A 20,710-nucleotide genomic window follows, 5' to 3' on the forward strand; every position below is an offset into this window, starting at 1 on the left:
ACTATTCTAATCTGTGCCACTAAACTCTATGCCACTCTAAGCCACTCCACTATATGCCATTCCACTCTAGGCCACTCACCCTACCCCACTCCACTCTACGCCATTTCATTCTACGCTATTTAAATCTACACTATACACTGTATGGCACTCTACTGTACGCCCCACCACTCTACGCGAGTCTACTGTACTATACATCACTCCTTTCTATGGTATGTTCCTTTATGCTATTCCACAATACACTATTCCACTCTGTCACTGCACTCTACTTCATTCTATGACACTCCACTGTATGATACTACACTGTACGACACTCCACTCCATGATTGAAGCCCTTTTTTTAATTTAAAAAAAAAAAAAGCGATTAAAATTCGATGAAAAAAAACAAAGGTTAAAGATTAGTAATAGTTAGGGAAACTTTATTTATTCATTCTCTACAAATCAAACTTAAACTACACAAACATTAGAAATTCAAAAGTTATAGCTATACCTTTAATTTATAATTTAAACGCCATCTTCAAATTACTAAAACTCACACACCTCCGTACACACGGTTGTCAACTCACTTGCCACTCACTATACCTCACCACTCTATCGAGCACGGTGGTTTTTAAATAATGTCATTAGACATGGCATGAGTCTTGTTAGGAATGCTATCTTTAACATGCTATAAGTGATGTCATATGAAAGGGTATAAGCAGTCACTGAGAAGGTGTGAGTTATAACTAATGTATTTTGGCTAGCGAGTTTTGTATGGAGGTGCACGAATTAGGGTAATTTGAAGATGGTGCGTACATTATACATTTAGGGTATAATATAACATTAGAATTTCTAATGTTTGTGTACTTTAAGTTTGGTTTGTATAGAAAGAATAAATACAATTATAGTAATTTTAAGGTGGTGTATAAATTATAAATTTAAGGTATAACTATAACTTCAGAATTTCTAATGTTTATGTAGTTTACGTTTGGTTTGTGTTGAAAGAATAAACAAAGTTTTCCCAACTATAACTAATCTTTAACCTTTTGATTTATTCATTGAATATACATATATATAGACAGACACACACACACGCCCCTCCACTGCCCCCTCCTTATAAATGTGTACCAAGTAAGCCTCTACAAGGTATATATGGATTATAGGCAAAAATACTAATGGAAGCGCTCCTGCCAAGTTTGAACAAGCTCGGTGCAAACATTTTAAAGGATGTCTGGCACTGAAGGATGCAGAGTCATGGCAGAAAAATGGTTAAAAATGTGCTGACAGTTTCAGACTTAGCCCTAGACTGTAGCCAGAAGGCTAGTTTGACAACATCCTGAAATGGGATCAAAAATTGTGGCCAGGCTCTCAACAAAGTTGCCGTTTTCTTTAGAGTTCTAAACAGAGCATGAAAACGCAAATGGGGTACTTAAAAACAAATGTGCTAAGGAATAGTAAAGTTTGCATAATATTAATGATGAGTATGTAGTACCTGGTCGTCCGTAGCATCTTGCTCTTCTCCAGTTCACGTACCTCTTACAAAAATCCCACAAAAAAAAAAATAATCTAAAAATATATATATATATACAATTCTTCTTTTAAAATAGGTGTAAAATGTTGTGGTGCCAGGATTCTGCAAACCCAGAAAAATCTGAGAAACCTTTGTAAATCATGTATTTTTTAATGTTTCTTTTTGCAACAGGAGGTGTCAAACTTGGACTTGGAGACTTTATATTTTACAGTGTGCTGGTAGGCAAAGCAGCTGCAACTGGTAATGGAGACTGGAACACTACACTGGCTTGCTTTGTAGCAATCCTCATCGTAAGTCAAATTGTGTAACATTTTCTTTTTTGGGGAGCGGGAGTTTTGCAAAATCAAATAATGCTACATTGGGCTTTCATTGAAAAGAATGTAGACATGCACAAGGTAGAAAGGAAATAACAGATATGTGAAGAAAGCAACGCTAAAATTGTGTGTACACTCTCTGTAAAGGGCTCTTTTTAGGTCAAGCCTACCAGACAGCACATGCACTGTCTGTTGCAAGGCATATTGGTGCTTACCAAGAACATGCAGGGCTTGGAGCTTACCCATTGCTTACCATTAGTTGGCTTTCCTTGTTACTCCCATTTGCCAGCTTCCAATTCGAGTCCCAGCTTGTCAGTTTGTGTTTGTCCATCCCATGGAACATTTTGAATTTTTTTATTTTTGTTATTTTATGGAGTTTTATATAGCACAAACTTGACCCAAAGGTATTGGGTATCAGAGCGCTTTACACAAGCACCAGTTGCGTTACATGAGGACACATTCATTTTTGTCAGGCACTGGGAGATTAAGTGATTTGGCCTGAATCACAGGATGTTGCGCGTCCTTGCCTAGACTAGAACCCAGTTCCCCAGATTTGAGGTCGAACGCCCTAGCCATTAGGCCAACTCCTCTCCCCTGCCGAACATTGCCTCTTTACCATCGCTATGATTGGCTAGCATCTTTCCTTCCACCACTTGCTTTTCAAGCACTTATTTTTTCTTTAGTGTTAAGCAATCCATGACAGTGCAAGTGTTTTTGTTGTCTCCCTCCTGTACGTCTCTCCTCCTGCAGTCCATGTTTATCTTTCTCTCCCCTTGTTGGCTCCCCCACCCTTGACTTCTGTGGTACTTTTTCACAACAGTGTTGTTTCTCTGTCTCTCCTTCCCTCGTGTTGGTTTGCCATCCATACCACCCTGGCTTCACTGTACCCAACCTCGGTGGCTACGCCATAACTCCCCTCCCTGTTTCGCTGTATTCAGTTTCTTTGTTCTCCATCCTCCCCATTGTTATCTTCCCCCCCCCACATTTGTTTCTGTACCAGCCTGCCACCCTGCAAAAAAGACCCTTCTGCACACTTACTTTTATTTTCAGCTACAGTTCCTGCTCAAATCAATAACTAAGAATGGAAAAAAGTGCCCACTTCCATTTGTAGGTGCAAGCATTCATGATGGGCGCACCTACAAAATGGCTTGAGCAGACACGTTAAAGGCTTTTTTTGGATAAAAACTTCAACCATGCTTCAAAGTCTATAAGTCACATATGGGTTTATTGGCTGTGCAAATGCTTGTATCAGTTCTTGGCATCTGGATATAACAACTCTGCCATTTTCAGTTATGTTTCACTCTTGACCTGGTGCTGCTCCATTATTGGAGCAGAATGCTGTGTTGAGAGCTCCCAGTGTATCCACAGTTTAGGTATATTCTTTTCTGAGAGTATTGTCACATAGCCCACCCCATAGCTGATCGATGGTAAAAGAAGTAGGCACAAAGAAAGCCCATACTATGTGTTATAGTTAGTGCATTCATCTGTTAAGCTAATCTGTGTGACTGCATTGTGTGGAGGGTATGGGAGGGCATGACTTACCCCCTGCTACCGGTCTATGCAAGGCAGATCATGCTGTTGACGTGACTACTGGGCCATGTACGTCTATAAACTACATCTCTTAAGTAACAGTCTTAGGAAATAGCTGGTCGCTGATCCTATTGTAGATCTGTATGCAGCCTGGAAGTCACCAGCTCATAAATGTGTTCAAGACAGCTTATACCGGTAAGGAGAGAGAGAGAGAAAGAGAGAGATATATATATATCTATATATATATATATATCAATATATCTATATATCTATCTATATATCTATCTATATATATATTCACTGAAAAAACCATAGGTTTCACACACGTTATAGTTACGAATTAGCATTTAAAAAACCTTGCAAATTCACTTAAAAAACCATAGGTTTCACACATGTTATAGTTAGCTGGACATTTCACTCTTAAAAAACCAATGAAATTCCCCCGTTATAGTTAGTGCAGGCAACTATAACTCACGCGACCGCAATCCTCTGCTGATGACGTCAGATATTACATCACAGTATTTAGACACTTATTTACCCATCTCTTCTTCCATTAATCTTTAGCTATACATATCTTACAAATATTTATTTTTCATAAAGACACATATGTTATCAGTGATGTAATATCTGACGTCATCGGCAGAGGATTGCGGTCGCGTGAGTTATAGTTGCCTGCACTAACTAGAACGGGGGAATTTCATTGGTTTTTTACGAGTGAAATGTCCAGCTAACTATAACATGTGTGAAACCTATGGTTTTTTAAGTGAATTTGCAAGGTTTTTTAAATGCTAAGTTATGTATTTATTAATTAATTTTTTTTTCAGGTTTTTCACCGTGCGCGCACCGCCAGTAGATAATATAAATATATATATATATATATATATATATATATAAATATATATATATCAGAAAACAATCCTCACGTGTCCTACAAAGGATTAGAGGCGCACTCGGCTTTCAGTAGTCCTGCATTTTATTTAAGCCGTAACATGATAATAGCCCTACGCGTTTCAGTCTACTGACCTTCTTCTCGGGGAAATTGCAAGAATGTTTGTGCTGTTGACCTTTATGTCATTGGCCCCTCCCTCATCTGGGCCAACCACAGTAATAGCCTCCAGATGTATTCTGGTCATGGCAGTTCATCAAAACCATCGTAGCTTGAAAAAAGTCAACAGCCGTCTTTAAATTAATCCCTCAATAGGCCGCAATATTCATGTTCCATATATCGGCATCCACGCCTGAAAGCTCCTGGCAAGTCCATCATAAGGGGCAGACCAGGACCCCCTACGCAGCAATCTGCGATTAGCGAGGTGGTGCAGCTTCCGTAACGGCGCTGGACCGGCGCCGCCAAAACATCAGAAAACAATCCTCACGTGTCCTACAAAGGATTAGAAAAAACTCTTGTCTCTACAGACTACCCTCCACAGAATGACAGACATTCTTCAAGTTTTTGTTCTCAGCATACAGATTCTAGTATCACTTAGAATCCTTGCAAAACTGAATATATGTATTATGTTTTATTCATGTTTACATTCCCTTTTATACTACGCACATTCTAGTATCACTTAGAAATCCTTGCAAAACTGAATATATGTACTATTATGTTTCATTCATGTTTACATTCCCCTTTTTATATTGTGTGCATTTTTGGTCACTGTTTAACCCAGGCTGACTCAGATTAGTCCATATGGCCCTCCCTGCAGCCCAAAATTCATTAATTGTTACTATCCTTCGTTTACAAACCCCTAACATGCTTCTTGCATAAACTTTAAACTCTCCTATTTATTTACTTTCATTAATTCACTACCGATAAATCCACTAGAGGCAGAATTACAACACACCTATTTTGAATCACTCAGCTGCAGGTTCCTTTAAACAATTAACTTCACGTGCGCTATTCTTTCACTAATTAGCTTTGCCCCGAGGCTCCCTCCAGCTGAGCCCTACTATAAAACACACAGGCTAGCAACGCTATTTCCGCATTCATCAGCCAGCCCCAACAGCTGCAGGACGTCTCTGACTGCTCGGCCTCAGGCTCCCATTCACTGCCCTGTCGCCCCTCTAAAGAAGTAAGTTTTCTCCGGTCTCTTCCCCTGAGCTAATAATAACTTCGCAGAGCACATCACCTATGGAGCTCATATTTCACATCTCTCTACATTTCAGAATTACATTCTCCAGGCGGATCTATGTACTGCCAAGCTGCTTGTTTTCAAATAATTAAGTAAGTTTCTCACTTGTGTTTAAATCCCTCACACCCATCCCATTATTCATTTCCCAACTACAGTTAATTTTTCCACACTCTGGCTCTCATTCAATACAGCCTTTGAAGCCCCTGCCTCCCACTTTGGAGACTCTAGGAACTTTACGGGCAGTTTAACTTCAAAATAGTAAGTGTTTTGCCCCTCACTTGACCTTAGACACTTCATGGTTCTTTGCCGGAATGCTTTCACATGTGCTCCCTGTTTCATCCATGTTAGACAGATTAATTCAGCCCCCTTTTTCCCTCACTTATCCCTGTAACACTGACAGCTTTTTCGAATAGAATTAAGCAAGTCACCCCTGTGCCTTCATTTTTTATAGTGTGCTTGCTTCGGATTCACTGCCAGTAGTAAACCAAGTTTATTTAATTAGCTGCTTTTTGTGACTGCTCTCAGCACCGGACTTCATCTAATTAGCACCACCTGTTACTCTTTTTGAAATGCCATGTCTTAGCTGGTAAAATCTAGCGCCATACGTTGTCATCCCTTAATTTAATTTAAACAAATACCTACTTTTGCAATTTTGCCCTCTCGCCTTTTGACTCAATTTTTTGTCTTTTTTTATGGACTCCAAGCACTAATTCTTGATAATTTGTTTTAAATGCATGATTATAATGCCTACCAAATGTAAGAATTATTTTCCTTTTTTCCTTCTAGGGAGCTATTGTTGTATTTACTAGAATGTATGCAGTAATGTGTTTGTTTACATATACACAGGGTCTTAAACAAATGTGTTCCCATCCCCCTTCCCCCCTCTTTAATTTCAGCATGCTCACCACTGTCCTGAAGATGAACCCCAATAATTGGGTTCGAAACGCCGTCGACCACCCCACAACATGAATTCTTTATAACTTGTAAAGATCAATTATGGAATTCAACTACTATATTGTTGTCAATGCGATGTCTTTTTAAAAACTACTATCACTATTTCACACCACGCTTTTCTTATTTTGTGAGCATTCTAAAATTGACTTTGTTTAAATAAATACCTGCTATCTTTTGACCTACATGACCCTTTACGTACTTTGTCTCCTGCTCCCTACGGAATTGATTTCACTTATCTTAAAAAACAAGTGACCCTGCCTGGGTCACCTTTTCTATTGGACCCTTTTGGGCCATCCTTGAACCATTGTTCTTAACTCTTCATTATCACCCCAGGTTCACATATCGGGGTACCCTTGTCTCCTAAAACCCCTACAAAGGATTAGAGGCGCACTCGGCTTTCAGTAATCCTGCATTTTATTTAAGCCGGAACATGATAATATCCCTACGTGTTTCAGTCTCCTGACCTTCTTCTCGGGGAAATTGCGTGAATGTTTGTGCTGTTGACCTTTATGTCATTGGCCCCTCCCTCATCTGGGCCAACCACAGTAATAGCCTCCAGATGTATTCTGGTCATGGTAGTTCATCAAAACCATCGTAGTTTGAAAAAAGTCAACAGCCGTCTTTAAATTAATCCCTCAATGGGCCGCAATATTCATGTTCCATATATCGGCATCCACGCCTGAAAGCTCCAGGCAAGTCCATCATAAGGGGCAGACCAGGACCCCCTACGCAGCAATCCGCGATTAGCGAGGTGGTGCAGCCTCTGTTATATATGAATATTGCGGCAACATTTAATCAAGTAGTCAACTGGATAAAAAAACATAAAGATTACAAATAATTTAAAAGTTCTTTGTTGCTATTTGAAAACTCAGAAAATATGTCCTCATATTAGTTTTTTAGAGCACTAACCATAATTTTGATGCAAATAAGACCCTCTCATATATGTAATTTCTAAAGGAAATACTCTAGGTATTACAGTTTTGATTACATCAAGATGACGTCAGGCGTTCCACACTTTTGTAATAAATATAGAATGTTAGCAATCTAGTTTTTCATTGGGATACTGTTGAGAGGCAGAGACCAGGGGCACGGACTCTGAAAATTGAAGGCAGGTAGGAGAGTGCAGAGGCAACAATTTTACCACACTGGGCAGGCAGGAAGGGCAGTGGCAGCACAACAGACTATGGAGAGCAGTGGAAAGGGGGGCAGGGGCAACAAACCAACAATACAGGACTGGCAAGAGAGGCTGTGGCAATATAATAGAATATTGTGGGCATAAGGAAGAGGCAGTGGTAGTACAACCATACATGCCAACAGACCCGTTTCAGCCAGGAAACGTCCAATGTTTTTAAGCTCAAATGGGCTTTATTTGATCTGTCTCCTGTCTACAATCTCCTCTTTTTCAATGTAACTCAAAGGGGAAAATCAATACCCCAGTTTTTTTTCAAAATCTCCCTCTTACCAAGTTCAAAATGTTCGCAAGTATGGTACATTGGATCATGGTAGGCAGGAGGAATTGGGGTAGGGACATGGACTCGGATAACAGAGGACAGGAGGGACATGGAGAGGTGCACCAAAGGGACCCTACAGGGCAGGCATCAGGGTTTGCAGCAGCACAATACACCACACAGCGCATGCGGGACGGGAATGCAGCACAACAATCCATAGAAAGCAATAGGGAGGGGACAGGACCATGCACATGAACAACAGAGAACAGAGGGGAAAGAGGCAATGGTAGCTAGCTGACCATAATGGACAGACAGGAGTGAAAGCTGCAGCATAACAGACCATAAAGGGCAGGAGGGATGGATCAGGGGCATTACAATGGAACAGACAAGCCAAGAGGGAGGGAATAGGGGTCTGCACATGGAAACAGAGGGCTGGGGGTAAGGGGGCAGGGCAGGAGCAGCAAGATGACCATGGATGTCAGGCAGGATGGGCACTAGAAACAAGACACATCATGGAGAGCAACAATGAGACTATGATGGCATACACACAGACCATGGAGGGAAGGTTGGAGGGGGTCGGGGCAGCTAGCTGACCACACAGGGAAGGTGGGAGGGGCCATGGCAGCACAGAAGACCATGCATGGCAAGCGGGAGGGTTAGTGGCAGCACAATGGCTATGATGGGCAAGAAGGAGGGTGCAGGGGCATGCACAAAGGACCATGGAGGATAGAAGGGAGGGTCAGGACCTGGGCACAGACAAGAGAGTTCAGGGGAAGGGGCCTCACAACAGACCGCGCGGGGCAGGCAGGAGGAGCAGCAGTTGCAGCACAACAGACCAGGGAGGGCAGAAGGGTGTGGCAGTAAAATGGACCATGGAACACAGGAGGAAGGGGATAGGGGCAAGGCATGTGGACAGGCAGGGTGTAGGTGGCAGGGACAGGTTACAGTCATCTGACAATGCTAGGCAGGTGGGAGGGGAGTGGCAGCTCAACAGAACACTCAGTGTAGATAGAAGTGGCAGGTCCATGGAACATGGTGAGCAAAAAGGATGGAGCAGGGTCATGCACAAAGACATCGGAGGGCAGGGGGAATGAGAATAGGGGCAGCAAGCTAAGCACAGAGGCTAAGCAGGAGGTCAATTATGGGCCATAGAATTGGGCAATGGAGGGCAGGAGGAGTGGACTGGTACATCATGCTAAATGGAGGGCAGTGGCAGCACATCAGACCATGCATGGCAGGAGGGAGGAGGCTAGTCCATGGATTCAGACAACAGAGGATAGGGAGGAGGTGGATGGGGCAGCAAGCTAACTGTTCAGAGAAGGTGGGTATTAGGAACTTTATTGTTTTTAAAATGTGTGTCTGTGCGAACTACTTAAAATATGAACAAGTAGGCAGCATAATCTCACTTTTATTCAGGAAGAAAAGGACGTTTGTGACTGTGACTCCGGGCTCACTTGGCAGAAACACCCCCTGACCCTCCATTCCCCATCGCAAAATGTAATGCCAGTGAAAAGGGTAGGTGGACGCAGTGTTATATAGAACATAGTCCTGAGAGCACGATTGAAAATGAAAACTAGATGTAGTATATGGTATAAACTATGCACCAAAAAGTGTGATATAAGATGAACCGGGCGTGAAATATAATATGCAATACATTGTGCGCAATGACAGATTCATTGGAGAGCGCGAGATAGCACAGGCACTAGCGTGTGCTATGCGATATGCGCCTTGGAGTGTAATATGCACAGGGCAGTGTTGTGTAACCTAACTAGTCTCTAAAGTTGTAATATAAAATATGTGCTGGGGAGTGTAACATTGCATATGCACTGTGACAAAGATATGGATCCCAGATTGTAATATGTATGGCATAGCGCTGTGCGTTATAACATACACATCGAGGAAGGCACCTTAGATGGGGCAATATAACCCGTGCGAAGGCAAGTGTGGCATGACATATTCACGAGGTGGTGTTACAGTGCACATGGGCTAGAGATTGTCATAGCATACGCACTAGCTGGTGGAATACAACACAGAGGTGTGAGGCACTTGGTCCGGCACTGGTGGGTGTAACACAGCATTGGGCTCAGCCCGGAGCACGCTGTGACTCTCAAGTGAGGTTTATCTCCTTTCCAGAGAGTAAAATAAAAAGTATTACACATCCGGCGGTGGATGTGTATTTTATTAACCGTGAGGGGGGTTTCTTGCATAGTTTGGTCTAATTTTTGTCGAATCCCCTTTGAATGGCTTGGTGTGCGTGTATATTAAATGTGCCCGTCAATAGTTACCCATGTTTTTATGAATAAACGACAAGGGTGTCTTCTTGGAGAGTACCCACCGGCGGGGGCGCCAGGATTAGGCACGGTAGGGCGTCAGACACATCTGAAGTACTGGGTTATTTAGGAACCCAGCGGTGCCAGGGGTAGCACCCTATGACTCCGAGTTCTTCCTGTCTTGGACCACAGAAACACAGAGTCTTGCGGTGGCGTCAAAGATCGTTTTATTATTGACTGCAGCCAGTAACAGCAATCCTAGAAGTACACACGGGTATGTTCTCAGGAGACTGCTCAACATTACAAAACCATTCTTCTCCTTATATACAAAATATCATGCTTCAGGCACACATTACTCCTTTTACGATATGGTCATTCATATGTATTCATTACAAACGAAAAGGCAGAGTCATGATGACCATCCCACATTTCAGTTCAGCCGGCCCACAATTATTTACCCAGCAAGGCTCAGATCCCTCATCAGATACCAGCAGACCCCAATAAACACGGGCACCTCCTGTTGGTAAAACAAGCCATAAAGCAGGAAGAGTCAGATGTGAAAGAGATTAGCCGGAGGCTTGTGTGGGATGAAAAGGCTTTATGGTGTGTCAAACCCTGATGCTAATCACAGGTGGCCTTAGGACGGGGAGCTCGTGGGACCGGACTGACCTGGGGCGGTGGAGCCAAATCGCATAGGTCACAGAGAAGTCAATAGAAGGCACATGTGTTCTGAGGGCCTGTGCTTGTCCTTAATGTGCAGCCTATGTGAGGGCAACCATAGGATGGCTACCGCTCTAAATGGAACCCACAAAGTCAATGTGTAATATCGTATACAAAGTGCATTTATTGATGAAACGTTATGCAAAACACTTGTACATACCGCATTGGCCATTCGCGGTTCGCTGATACCGAAATAGGCAGGGTAGGGCCATGCCTCCTACGTGGTCCCAAAATTTAAAGTACCACAGACCCTCCTTTTGCCCTTACATAGGCAATAACTACACTCATATTAATCCGAGTCCAGGTCTATATTCATAAGGACATGGAGATGTTGCTGTAGCATCATCCTATTACTTAGCTCGTCCCTCGATACAGGTTTCCTTACACATAATGTAGCACAGAGGCCACATATCGCGGGAGCACACTGTACACACAGACAGAACAGGAAAAGAATGGTTAAGATCATTCCAATGACCATCAGAATCTTCCAACCCCAGGCAGATATCAGTTCCCAGAACCACCCCATCAGTGACCAATCTTCTTTATCCACGTGAATAGATTCAGATATTTTATGCAGTTTGGAGATGGCTTGATAAACTGTTGGAGCGTTATCTGGTATGAAAATGCAACAGCTAGATGGGATGACCTTACATACCCCACCACGGTCTGCAAGTATGACGTCTAGAACCATACGGTTCTGCAAAGTCATGAGGCGATCCGCTTGAAGCTCAGCTGTCAAATTACCAAGGGCACCAGCCGTTACATTAACAGTAGATTCAACCACACGAGTCAGTTGTCTCAGGTTCCTACTATTAACCATCGGTCCCCAAAACGGCAGGAAACCCAAAAAGAAGTCTCCCGCTTCCTGACCGGCAGTATCCTCCTGACTAAAAACGCCTCTCACAACTCTGGTCTTGTGATAATCAGAGGCAGCAGTAAATGTTGGCGGTAGCAAGTTTGCAATATAACATGTGCCGGAGAAATCAGGGGGCAACCATGTATATGCTCGGTCACTGCAAACAAAATATGTACCCTTGGCAGCCAAAAACGCGGGGGAAAACTGTGATGGAAAAGTGTACGTTTCAGTACAGTCACTTTTCCCCAGTTGAGCTCTTGGATTCTGACCATTACCTTGTAAACAGAACCGACCTATGTGGGGAACGACCCAAATTGGGGATGAAATTTTCCGCTGCCTTTCACCCAGACTAATGCTATACCCCGTCGCGTTCCAACCTACATAAGCTCGCAATTCATCCTTGGGAATAGATGAGTATGCGTCGATATCTCTGCTCATATCAGCAACTCCTTTCATTAAGGCCTTATTGTTTGTGCTAGGTCTGATGGAACGCGGTTGTCGCGGGGAGTAGGCATCTAATGCAAAAAGAAACATGGTCTGGAATGCCCATGACGATCCATTATAGCTAAACGGCAGCACTAGATATGGGATACCCTTATTAATGGTATGTGGCATTAAACCACACACCCAGCAATTGGTTGTATTCATAACTAGTTGGTGCTGGTGCAGGAGTTGAATAAACGAGTTGTTTACGAACTCAGACCGTCTAGCTTGTTCGTGTTCAGGCAGAGGGTGGAAAGAGTGTAAGGAGACAGTAGGAGGAGGTATAGGCTGTACAGTGGGTGCAAATGGCACTTGAGAGGAGAAGAATACATAACCTACAGTAAACACCATCATACTAAATAGTATAAACAGACATAATAATACAAAACGTTTGCTCTTCGTTATTTTACATATTTTCGTCTTAAAGTTCATTTCCTCAGCGGGTCTCTCCATCTTGAAAAACTCCATCCTCTAATCGTGCCGCTCGCGGCGGGTGAGTATCTTCTGCTAAGGAGTACGCCTGTCAGTCCAGGGAACGCCCCAGACCAACCAGAACCTTTGACCTAACGTCTTCGGCCTGTACCCCGAAGTCTTGGCACCGCGACCCTGCAGCTGAACCCGGATGGTGGTTCGAAAAACAAAAATCAAAAAGTCCTTCAGATGGGAGAGCTATAATATCAAAAAATAGTAAGGGAAGGGAATTTTTATTTGTCCATAGGCCTTGGCCTCAAGTTATAGCGAATTCGGCCAGGTACTGTCTGGTCTTGAAACAAGAGTTCAGGCTCTGTGGTGTCTATTCGAATTGACGGTGGCACAGCTTCCTGCAAAATATCGTCGCTTTCTCGTTCTGAAGTCGTTCCCTTTACACGTGCATCACTAAATGGCACAAAACGGGGGACAGTGTCAGTTTCAGAATCAGCGATACCCTCCTGGACCCACCGGTCATATGGTAGAGGCAAAGGGACCCGTTTGCAGTGGGCGCCGTGTATCCAATTCTTCTTCCCTCTCACTCGAACCGCTGATCTTGTCGACAGAAGCACGAGGTGAGGGCCGATCCAACGGGGCTCATCATTGTTTTTTCGTTGAAAATTTTTAATAAGCACCCACGAGCCAGGGTCGATAGGGTGTCCTGGAGCTTCAGAGGCCTGGGGCAGAGTATCGTGCACCTGTTGGTGTAAAACACGCAATTTAGCTGTCGGTCTTGGCACACCCCATATTTGGCTGGCCGGCCAAAAATGATCTCATAGGGACTAAGTCCCACTCGTGAATGCACAGTCATTCTTGTTGATAGGAGTGCTAAAGGCAGAGCGTCAGGCCATTTAAGACCGGAGCTCGCCTGGATTTTGGCCAATTTAAGTTTCAGAGTGCCATTGTAGCACTCTACTAGCCCAGCTGATTGGGGGTGATTTGCAGCGTGGAACTTCTGTTTAATGCCTAGTCCCTCACATACTTCTTTCATCACTCGACCCACAAATTCACTCCCATTATCACTCCAGACCATTCTCGGCATTCCAAACCTAGGGAAAAATTCTTTGACAAGGGCTTTAGCTGTGGACAAGGCAGTATTGTCTTTTAAAGGGTATGCTTCTATCCACTTTGAGAAGGCACAGACAACAACGAGTACATATTTTAAATTGTTGCACCTTTCCATGAGGATGAAATCTAGCTGCAAAATCTCGAACGGATACGTTGGAGGTGCAAAATGACCAGCTGGAGTTGGGGTTCCCCTACCAGGATTGTATTTCAGACACACCATGCAATTCTTGACCACATTCTCTGCACATTTGGGAATTCCAGCATTTTGCCATACTGGGGCCAACAACTTGCAAATCCCTTTTACACTAATATGGGCCATTCCATGAGCCATCGTCACCACTGCAAGCACATACGCATCGGGTAACAACCAACGCTGATGTTCTGACAAATCACCCCAACAACCTTTTTCATCCAATTTACCCGTACTTTCTCTCCACCTGCTCAATTCTTTCTCTGTGGCTTCAGCTTGAAGGGACTTCACGCTCTCTATCGTGTCTTCACACATTCCAACATCACCAACCCATCTTGCAGGGCCTGCAACATACATTCGATTATTGACGTTCTTCGCTGTTTCTTTCGCAACTTCATCAGCAAATGCATTACCACGACCAACATCATCGGTAACTCTCTTATGCGCACTGCATTTTACAATCGCAACTTGTAGCGGCAAGGCCAGTGACTCAAGGAGATCATTCACCAACTGACCATTCTGAATTTTGGTTCCATGCGAAGTCCGGAATCCTCGTTCTTTCCATAATCGCCCAAAACTATGGGCCACGCCAAAAGCATACTGACTATCGGTGTATATGTTCACCTTCATACCTTTCGACAACACACATGCTCTCGTAAGTGCAATTAGCTCTTCTGCTTGAGCCGAGTTATGTGGTATACGTGCGGTCTCAACAACCGTGTGCAAAGTCGTGACAGCATATGCAGCAGTCGTATCACCATTCGGAAGCTTGAAGCATGAACCATCCACCCATAAGGTACCATCACACTCAGTCAAGGCCGTATCTTTAAGATCCACCCTCCCTTTTGTTTCCTCTTCTGTTCTGAACAGACAATCATGCTGTTCAATCTCATCTGTGTCTGCTGCAATCGGCAATAAAGTAGCTGGATTCAATGTGTTGCATCTTTTTATGTGTACATGACTCGCTAATAGTGTCAACTCATGACCTGACAATCGAGCACTAGTTAAGTGCTGTGTCTTGGTCCTGTTCAACAACGTGTCCACTGCGTGTGGAACCATCACAATTAACGTGTTATTCATTACTAACCCAGCAGACTGTCGAATAGAGACAGCTGCTGCCGCTGTGGCTCTCAAACAACTTGGCAATGCTTTGGCTACCGGATCCAAAGTCGATGAAAAATACGCGCATGGGCGCTGTTTGTCTCCAAAAGACTGTGTCAACACTGACAATGCACAACCTTCTTTCTCGTGAACATACAATGTAAAAGGCTTGCTGTAGTCGGGAGTGCCCAACACAGGAGCTGAACATAATGCCTCACGCAATTCAGAAAAACTTTTCTGACACTCTTCAGACCATGGGACGAGATTCGGTGTATCTTTACATGTCAATGCTATTAAAGGTTTTGCCAGCAAAGAAAAACTCGGGATCCACTGCCTACAGTAGGAAGTAATACCTAAGAAAGCACGCACTTCTCTGTGTTCTTGGCACGCTCAATTTTGCAATGGCCTGAATTCTTTCTGGGGTCAGTTTCCTTCCCTCCTTCGAAAAGAGATGACCTAGGTAGGTCACTTCTTGTCGACAATATTGCAGTTTTGAGAGAGACACTTTGTGATGGAAGGCAGACAAATGACGCAACAATGACACCGTAGCTTCTTTACAAATCTCCTCAGTATCCGCGGTGATTAGTAAATCGTCAACATACTGGATAAGGGTGGCGCCACTAGGTAAAACAATTGCATCAAGCTGTGCTTTTAAAGCTTGGCTGTATATTGATGGGCTTTCACAGTAGCCCTGAGGAGCGCGTTTAAAACGGAAGCTACGACCTCCTAAACTGAAGCCAAAAATGTCCCTGCTTTCCTCTGCAATTGGGATGCTAAAGAAAGCATTCTTTAAATCAATCACTGAGAACCAAGCAGCGGATGCTGGAATCATAGTTAACAAAGCAGTTATATCAGGGACAACTGGAAACTGTGGCACAACAATCTTATTTACCTCTCTAAGATCGATCACAAATCTGTAAACAGGTGGCTGTGAGGGGTCAGTACGTTTTAAAACAGGCAAAACAGGGCTATTGCAAATGTTACCTCTTGTCTCTTCAATTACATCCTTTTCAATCAGATCATGGATAATCGCTAGCAACGCTTTTTCGCCCTCATTAGAGATCTTGTACTGGGGAATGCGTGGCAATTTAACATTGGCTTTCAAAGTTACCACGTATGGCGGTATTTCCAAAAGGCCCACATCATTAAGACCAGAAGCCCATAGAGCATCTGGAAGAGATGACAATTCAGCTGGCAGTTCATTCCTTGACAAATACATTGGAGAAATCACTTCCCTACCAAGTGTAAGTTGTACTCCCGAGGGGGAACAATATAATGTCGCATGTAATCTCTTTAACAAATCTAATCCTAACAGGTTCTCACCACAACCTGTCGTTAGGATAAGGGGTGCTTTCAGTTCATAAGGTCCAACAGAAAGGGGCATAGGACTAGAGATTGGGTTCCTAACCGGGGTGCCAGAAAAACCTACTGAAACATTCGTGTCGCCAGACAAAGGTGCGCCAGGGAGTTTTGAATGCATAATTGAACTTTTTGCAGCACCAGTATCCAACAGAAAAGGTTCTGTCACACCCGCTGTAGTCACCTTGACATATGGTCCACTCTGATCCACTGGCACTGAAACAACTCCCTCTCTTTGTCTACGGCTATCCTAGTAATCATTACTTTCTACATTTTCATCCTCTGTATAATAGTCATTGTTATAGTACTGAGCTGTCCTACCAGTTGCATTTGCTTGTTGATCAAAACTATTAATCGTATTTTGAGATGGAAGAGGACGCGCGTTCTAGGGACCACTCCCGCGTCCCCTACCCCTAGGAGCTTGTCGACCACCTCTACCTCTGGTGCTAAAAGCGCCATTAGCGTGCTGTAACAGAATAGGACAACTATACTTGAAATGACCCTCTTCTTTGCAATATGAACATTGATTAGGGCCTACAGGAACGTGCGGTTGAGAATACTCATACCTTTGCACGTTTCTCTGAAACTGTGGCGGTTGCTGATAATTACTCTGGCCACCACGTGGCGGGTAAGCTTGCTGTAACAGAACCTTCGTTTTTAATTCTTTCGTTTTCTTGTCTGCTTTATCTCTCTCATCCTTATCTCTATTTTCGTAATACTGTGCAGTAGCCAGTATTTACGCTGATGAGGAAACAGCCCAAGAACTCTCTGAATCTTTTAACTTCTTACACAACTCGGGGAGCAAATTATGCACAAATTTATCAACAAATAACCGTTGACCACCTTCAGTAATCATATCTTGACCACTGTGGTCAATAAATGTTTCTTCAAACCTTGTAAAGAGATCAGACACTGTTTCATCTTTCTTTTGTTTGCAAGCCGATAGTTTATCCCAATTTACACGCATCGCGGGCATTAAAGTTTTCATGTAGGTGATAATTCTACCAGGGAGTTCTGCTACTAGGGGCTCAGGCTTCGCACCACCATCTTGTCTAGTGTCTGCAGCAATGATATTAGCCCATGTGTCACCAAGTTCTGCATCGTGATCTACATTACGAATTGATCCCCATAAAGGCTGTGGAACAACGTTTCCAAACAACATGTCTATGTCAGCTAGATTCATGACACATGATCCTGCCGTCTGTGACAACTCCTTATAATATCCTGCAGGGTTTTTACGGGGGTCAGGCAACGTCTGTTTAAGCGCTATTACTTCAGATCGTTTCCAAGGGACATGCACCCAAACACGCTGGAAATGGGCTGGAGCAGCAGCAATGCCGCGACCGGCGTCAGCCGCAATGGCTTCCTTCCATACCGGAGGGACTTCTCTCATGGGGTATTGTCGTGCTTTTACCTTTATCCCTACGGGTAACTCCTGTTCTAACAATGACTGATGACAATCATCATTCCTGAAGGACAGTAAAGTCGCAACTGCTTTATCTACATCGGGACCCACAATCGTACCTTTTCCAAAATCAAATCGCACTCGACACAACTCCTGTGAGTTTGGGTCTCTACCATGATCTTCCAATTCCTCACAGAGGAATTCACACATTTTCTCAAATACATACCTCTGTTTTGGGGCTTCCCATTGGTGAAAAACATTAACAACTGACTCCACATCATAGAGTGAAGAAAAAACAATCCACCTACGTGCCATATGGTCTAATACCTCTTTCTCTCCAGAATCAGGCAGTTGACTAAGCAACTGCTTACGTTGTGAGCCAGGGGTCATACTAGATGACCCAAAGAGAGGCGACATTAAACTAGTGACTACACTAGCTATTCGTTGTCGTGCAGAAGGAGAAGTTGAGGCAAGAACGGGGGAAAAGACAGAGGGAAGAAAAACGGGTGCAGTTAAAGGTACAGGGGCAGTATCAGGAAGAGCGCCAAGGGAGGCAGCTGATGTACTAGGCAAAGTCGCAGGAAGCGCAGAAGAGACAGGTAGCGAACTTGGCGGCCCTTGAAAGCGCTGCGCTGTAGGGACAGGAGCCAGCTGAGGAGGAGCTGGCGGCTGCGGAAAAGCTTGCGGCAAATTAACTGGAGGCTGTACATTTAGAGGTTGTGGAGGTGCTGTAGCACTCTGCGCATACGGAGGTGGCGAACTCCGCAAATGTGACATTAGGGGATCTTTCTCCTTCTCTTTTAACACAGTCTGTTGAAGGTGCGGTAAAACTGGGTAACATTTATCGATCCCTAGTTTACGCTGTCTATGTAACTGCTCATTCATTTGTTCCTCCTCATTATCCTTAAATTGTACAGCTGCTTGCATAACTGACATGCCTCTCTCTCTTTTGTTTTTCTTCGCTAACTTGATTTCCTTCTGTTTGGCTTCCTTTCGCCATAGGCGGAAAGAATCAAACATCGCCGGCCGGGCTTTCTTTTTAAATAATTTAACTTCCAAATTGTCTAAGATATCTGTGTCGAAACTACCATTTTGGGGCCATTTTAAAACACCGTCCTTCCTGGTGTATCGGATCCATACTTCATTATATGCAATGGGGCCCACGCCATGTTTTACATAAAGCTCATAAGTTGGAGTTCCAATTGGAGGAACCGGACACGAATCCTCTAATTGGGAATCCCTTTTACAACCCAAACAAAACAAGTTTCCAAATATACTAGAACCAGGCATCTTTGCTCACTAGTCTAGTTTCAAACTTCAAAGGATTATCAAAACGCGATAGTCTCGTGAATACACGAGTCCTTCGGCTTTGGCGCTTGCAAGCTCCAAATCAAAGCGATCCCGAAGGGATACCAAAACTAAGAACCAAACTAAGAATTAGGAGACGCTCCACTTATACTTAACTGAGGTATCGATGACGTCACCAGAAGACTCGGTTAATCGTTTCGCTCTACCAAATTATCAAGGGTCCAAAACAGGGCGATAGTCAGGGCAGCAGTCCTTCGTAGCCGTCAGCAAGCGGGGAACCTCGCAGCAAAGACTTTCGGACCACGTCGACATGCAGGGGTCGATGAAGTGGCGGCCTTCCTCCAGAATTTCCACACGAAGCTCCTCACGAACCTCTGGCTTGGACCAGTACCGCTGAAATCGCCCCGAGTTGGGCGCCAACTGAAATACTGGGTTATTTAGGAACCCAGCAGTGCCAGGGGTAGCACCCTATGACTCCGAGTTCTTCCTGTCTTGGACCACAGAAACACAGAGTCTTGCGGTGGCGTCAAAGATCGTTTTATTATTGACTGCAGCCAGTAACAGCAATCCTAGAAGTACACACGGGTATGTTCTCAGGAGACTGCTCAACATTACAAAACCAGTCTTCTCCTTATATACAAAATATCATGCTTCAGGCACACATTACTCCTTTTACGATATGGTCATTCATATGTATTCATTACAAACGAAAAGGCAGAGTCATGATGATCATCCCACATTTCAGTTCAGCCGGCCCACAATTATTTACCCAGCAAGGCTCAGATCCCTCATCAGATACCAGCAGACCCCAATAAACACGGGCACCTCCTGTTGGTAAAACAAGCCATAAAGCAGGAAGAGTCAGATGTGAAAGAGATTAGCCGGAGGCTTGTGTGGGATGAAAAGGCTTTATGGTGTGTCAAACCCTGATGCTAATCACAGGTGGCCGTAGGACGGGGAGCTCGTGGGACCGGACTGACCTAGGGCGGTGGAGCCAAATCGCATAGGTCACAGAGAAGTAAATAGAAGGCACATGTGTTCTGAGGGCCTGTGCTTGTCCTTAATGTGCAGCCTATGTGAGGGCAACCATAAGATGGCTACCGCTCTAAATGGAATCCACGAAGTCAATGTGTAATATCGTATACAAAGTGCATTTATTGATGAAACGTTATGCAAAACACTTGTACATACCGCATTGGCCATTCGCGGTTCGCTGATACCGAAATAGGCAGGGTAGGGCCATGCCTCCTACGTGGTCCCAAAATTTAAAGTACCACACATCAGAGCTTCACTAGCGGTGTAAATACATTCCATGTGGATTCATTCTATGCATAGTCGCCTTTTAATGAATATCACGCAAATCGTCATGGTGATAGGTACATACGGTTTGTCCAGCATGTCCTAGGTGTTTCTATAAATATATATTTTTTTAAAATAATAAAAAACAAAGGCCGGCCCCGGGGGATGGGGTCCCCGGGGCCATAAGTGGCTTGAGGAGGGGAGCAACGCAGCCCCCTCCTAAAGAATAAAAAAAAAAAGGCTATGACCCGGGGGTTGGGGTCCCCGGGACCGAATAAGGCCTTGGGAGGGCCAAATTTAT

The 20,710-nt window shown here is 44.0% G+C and overlaps 1 protein-coding gene across 3 annotated transcripts in view; it reads left to right on the forward strand.

Annotated features, from left to right (window-relative positions):
• PSEN2 (presenilin 2) overlaps positions 1–20,710 on the forward strand; it is a 575,466-nt gene that overhangs the window by 501,357 nt on the left and 53,399 nt on the right. For 2 of the 3 annotated variants that reach the window (XM_085611985.1, XM_085611986.1), the window contains one exon: positions 1,679–1,797. In XM_085611985.1, the coding sequence (XP_085468111.1) occupies positions 1,679–1,797 (119 nt within the window). Of the gene's footprint in view, positions 1–1,678; positions 1,798–6,376; positions 6,616–20,710 lie in introns of those variants that run through there. The other variant, XM_085611987.1, reaches the window with a different exon arrangement.

This window comes from Triturus cristatus, chromosome 6 (assembly GCF_964204655.1).
Source record: "Triturus cristatus chromosome 6, aTriCri1.1, whole genome shotgun sequence".
NCBI classification, from domain to species: domain Eukaryota; kingdom Metazoa; phylum Chordata; class Amphibia; order Caudata; family Salamandridae; genus Triturus; species Triturus cristatus.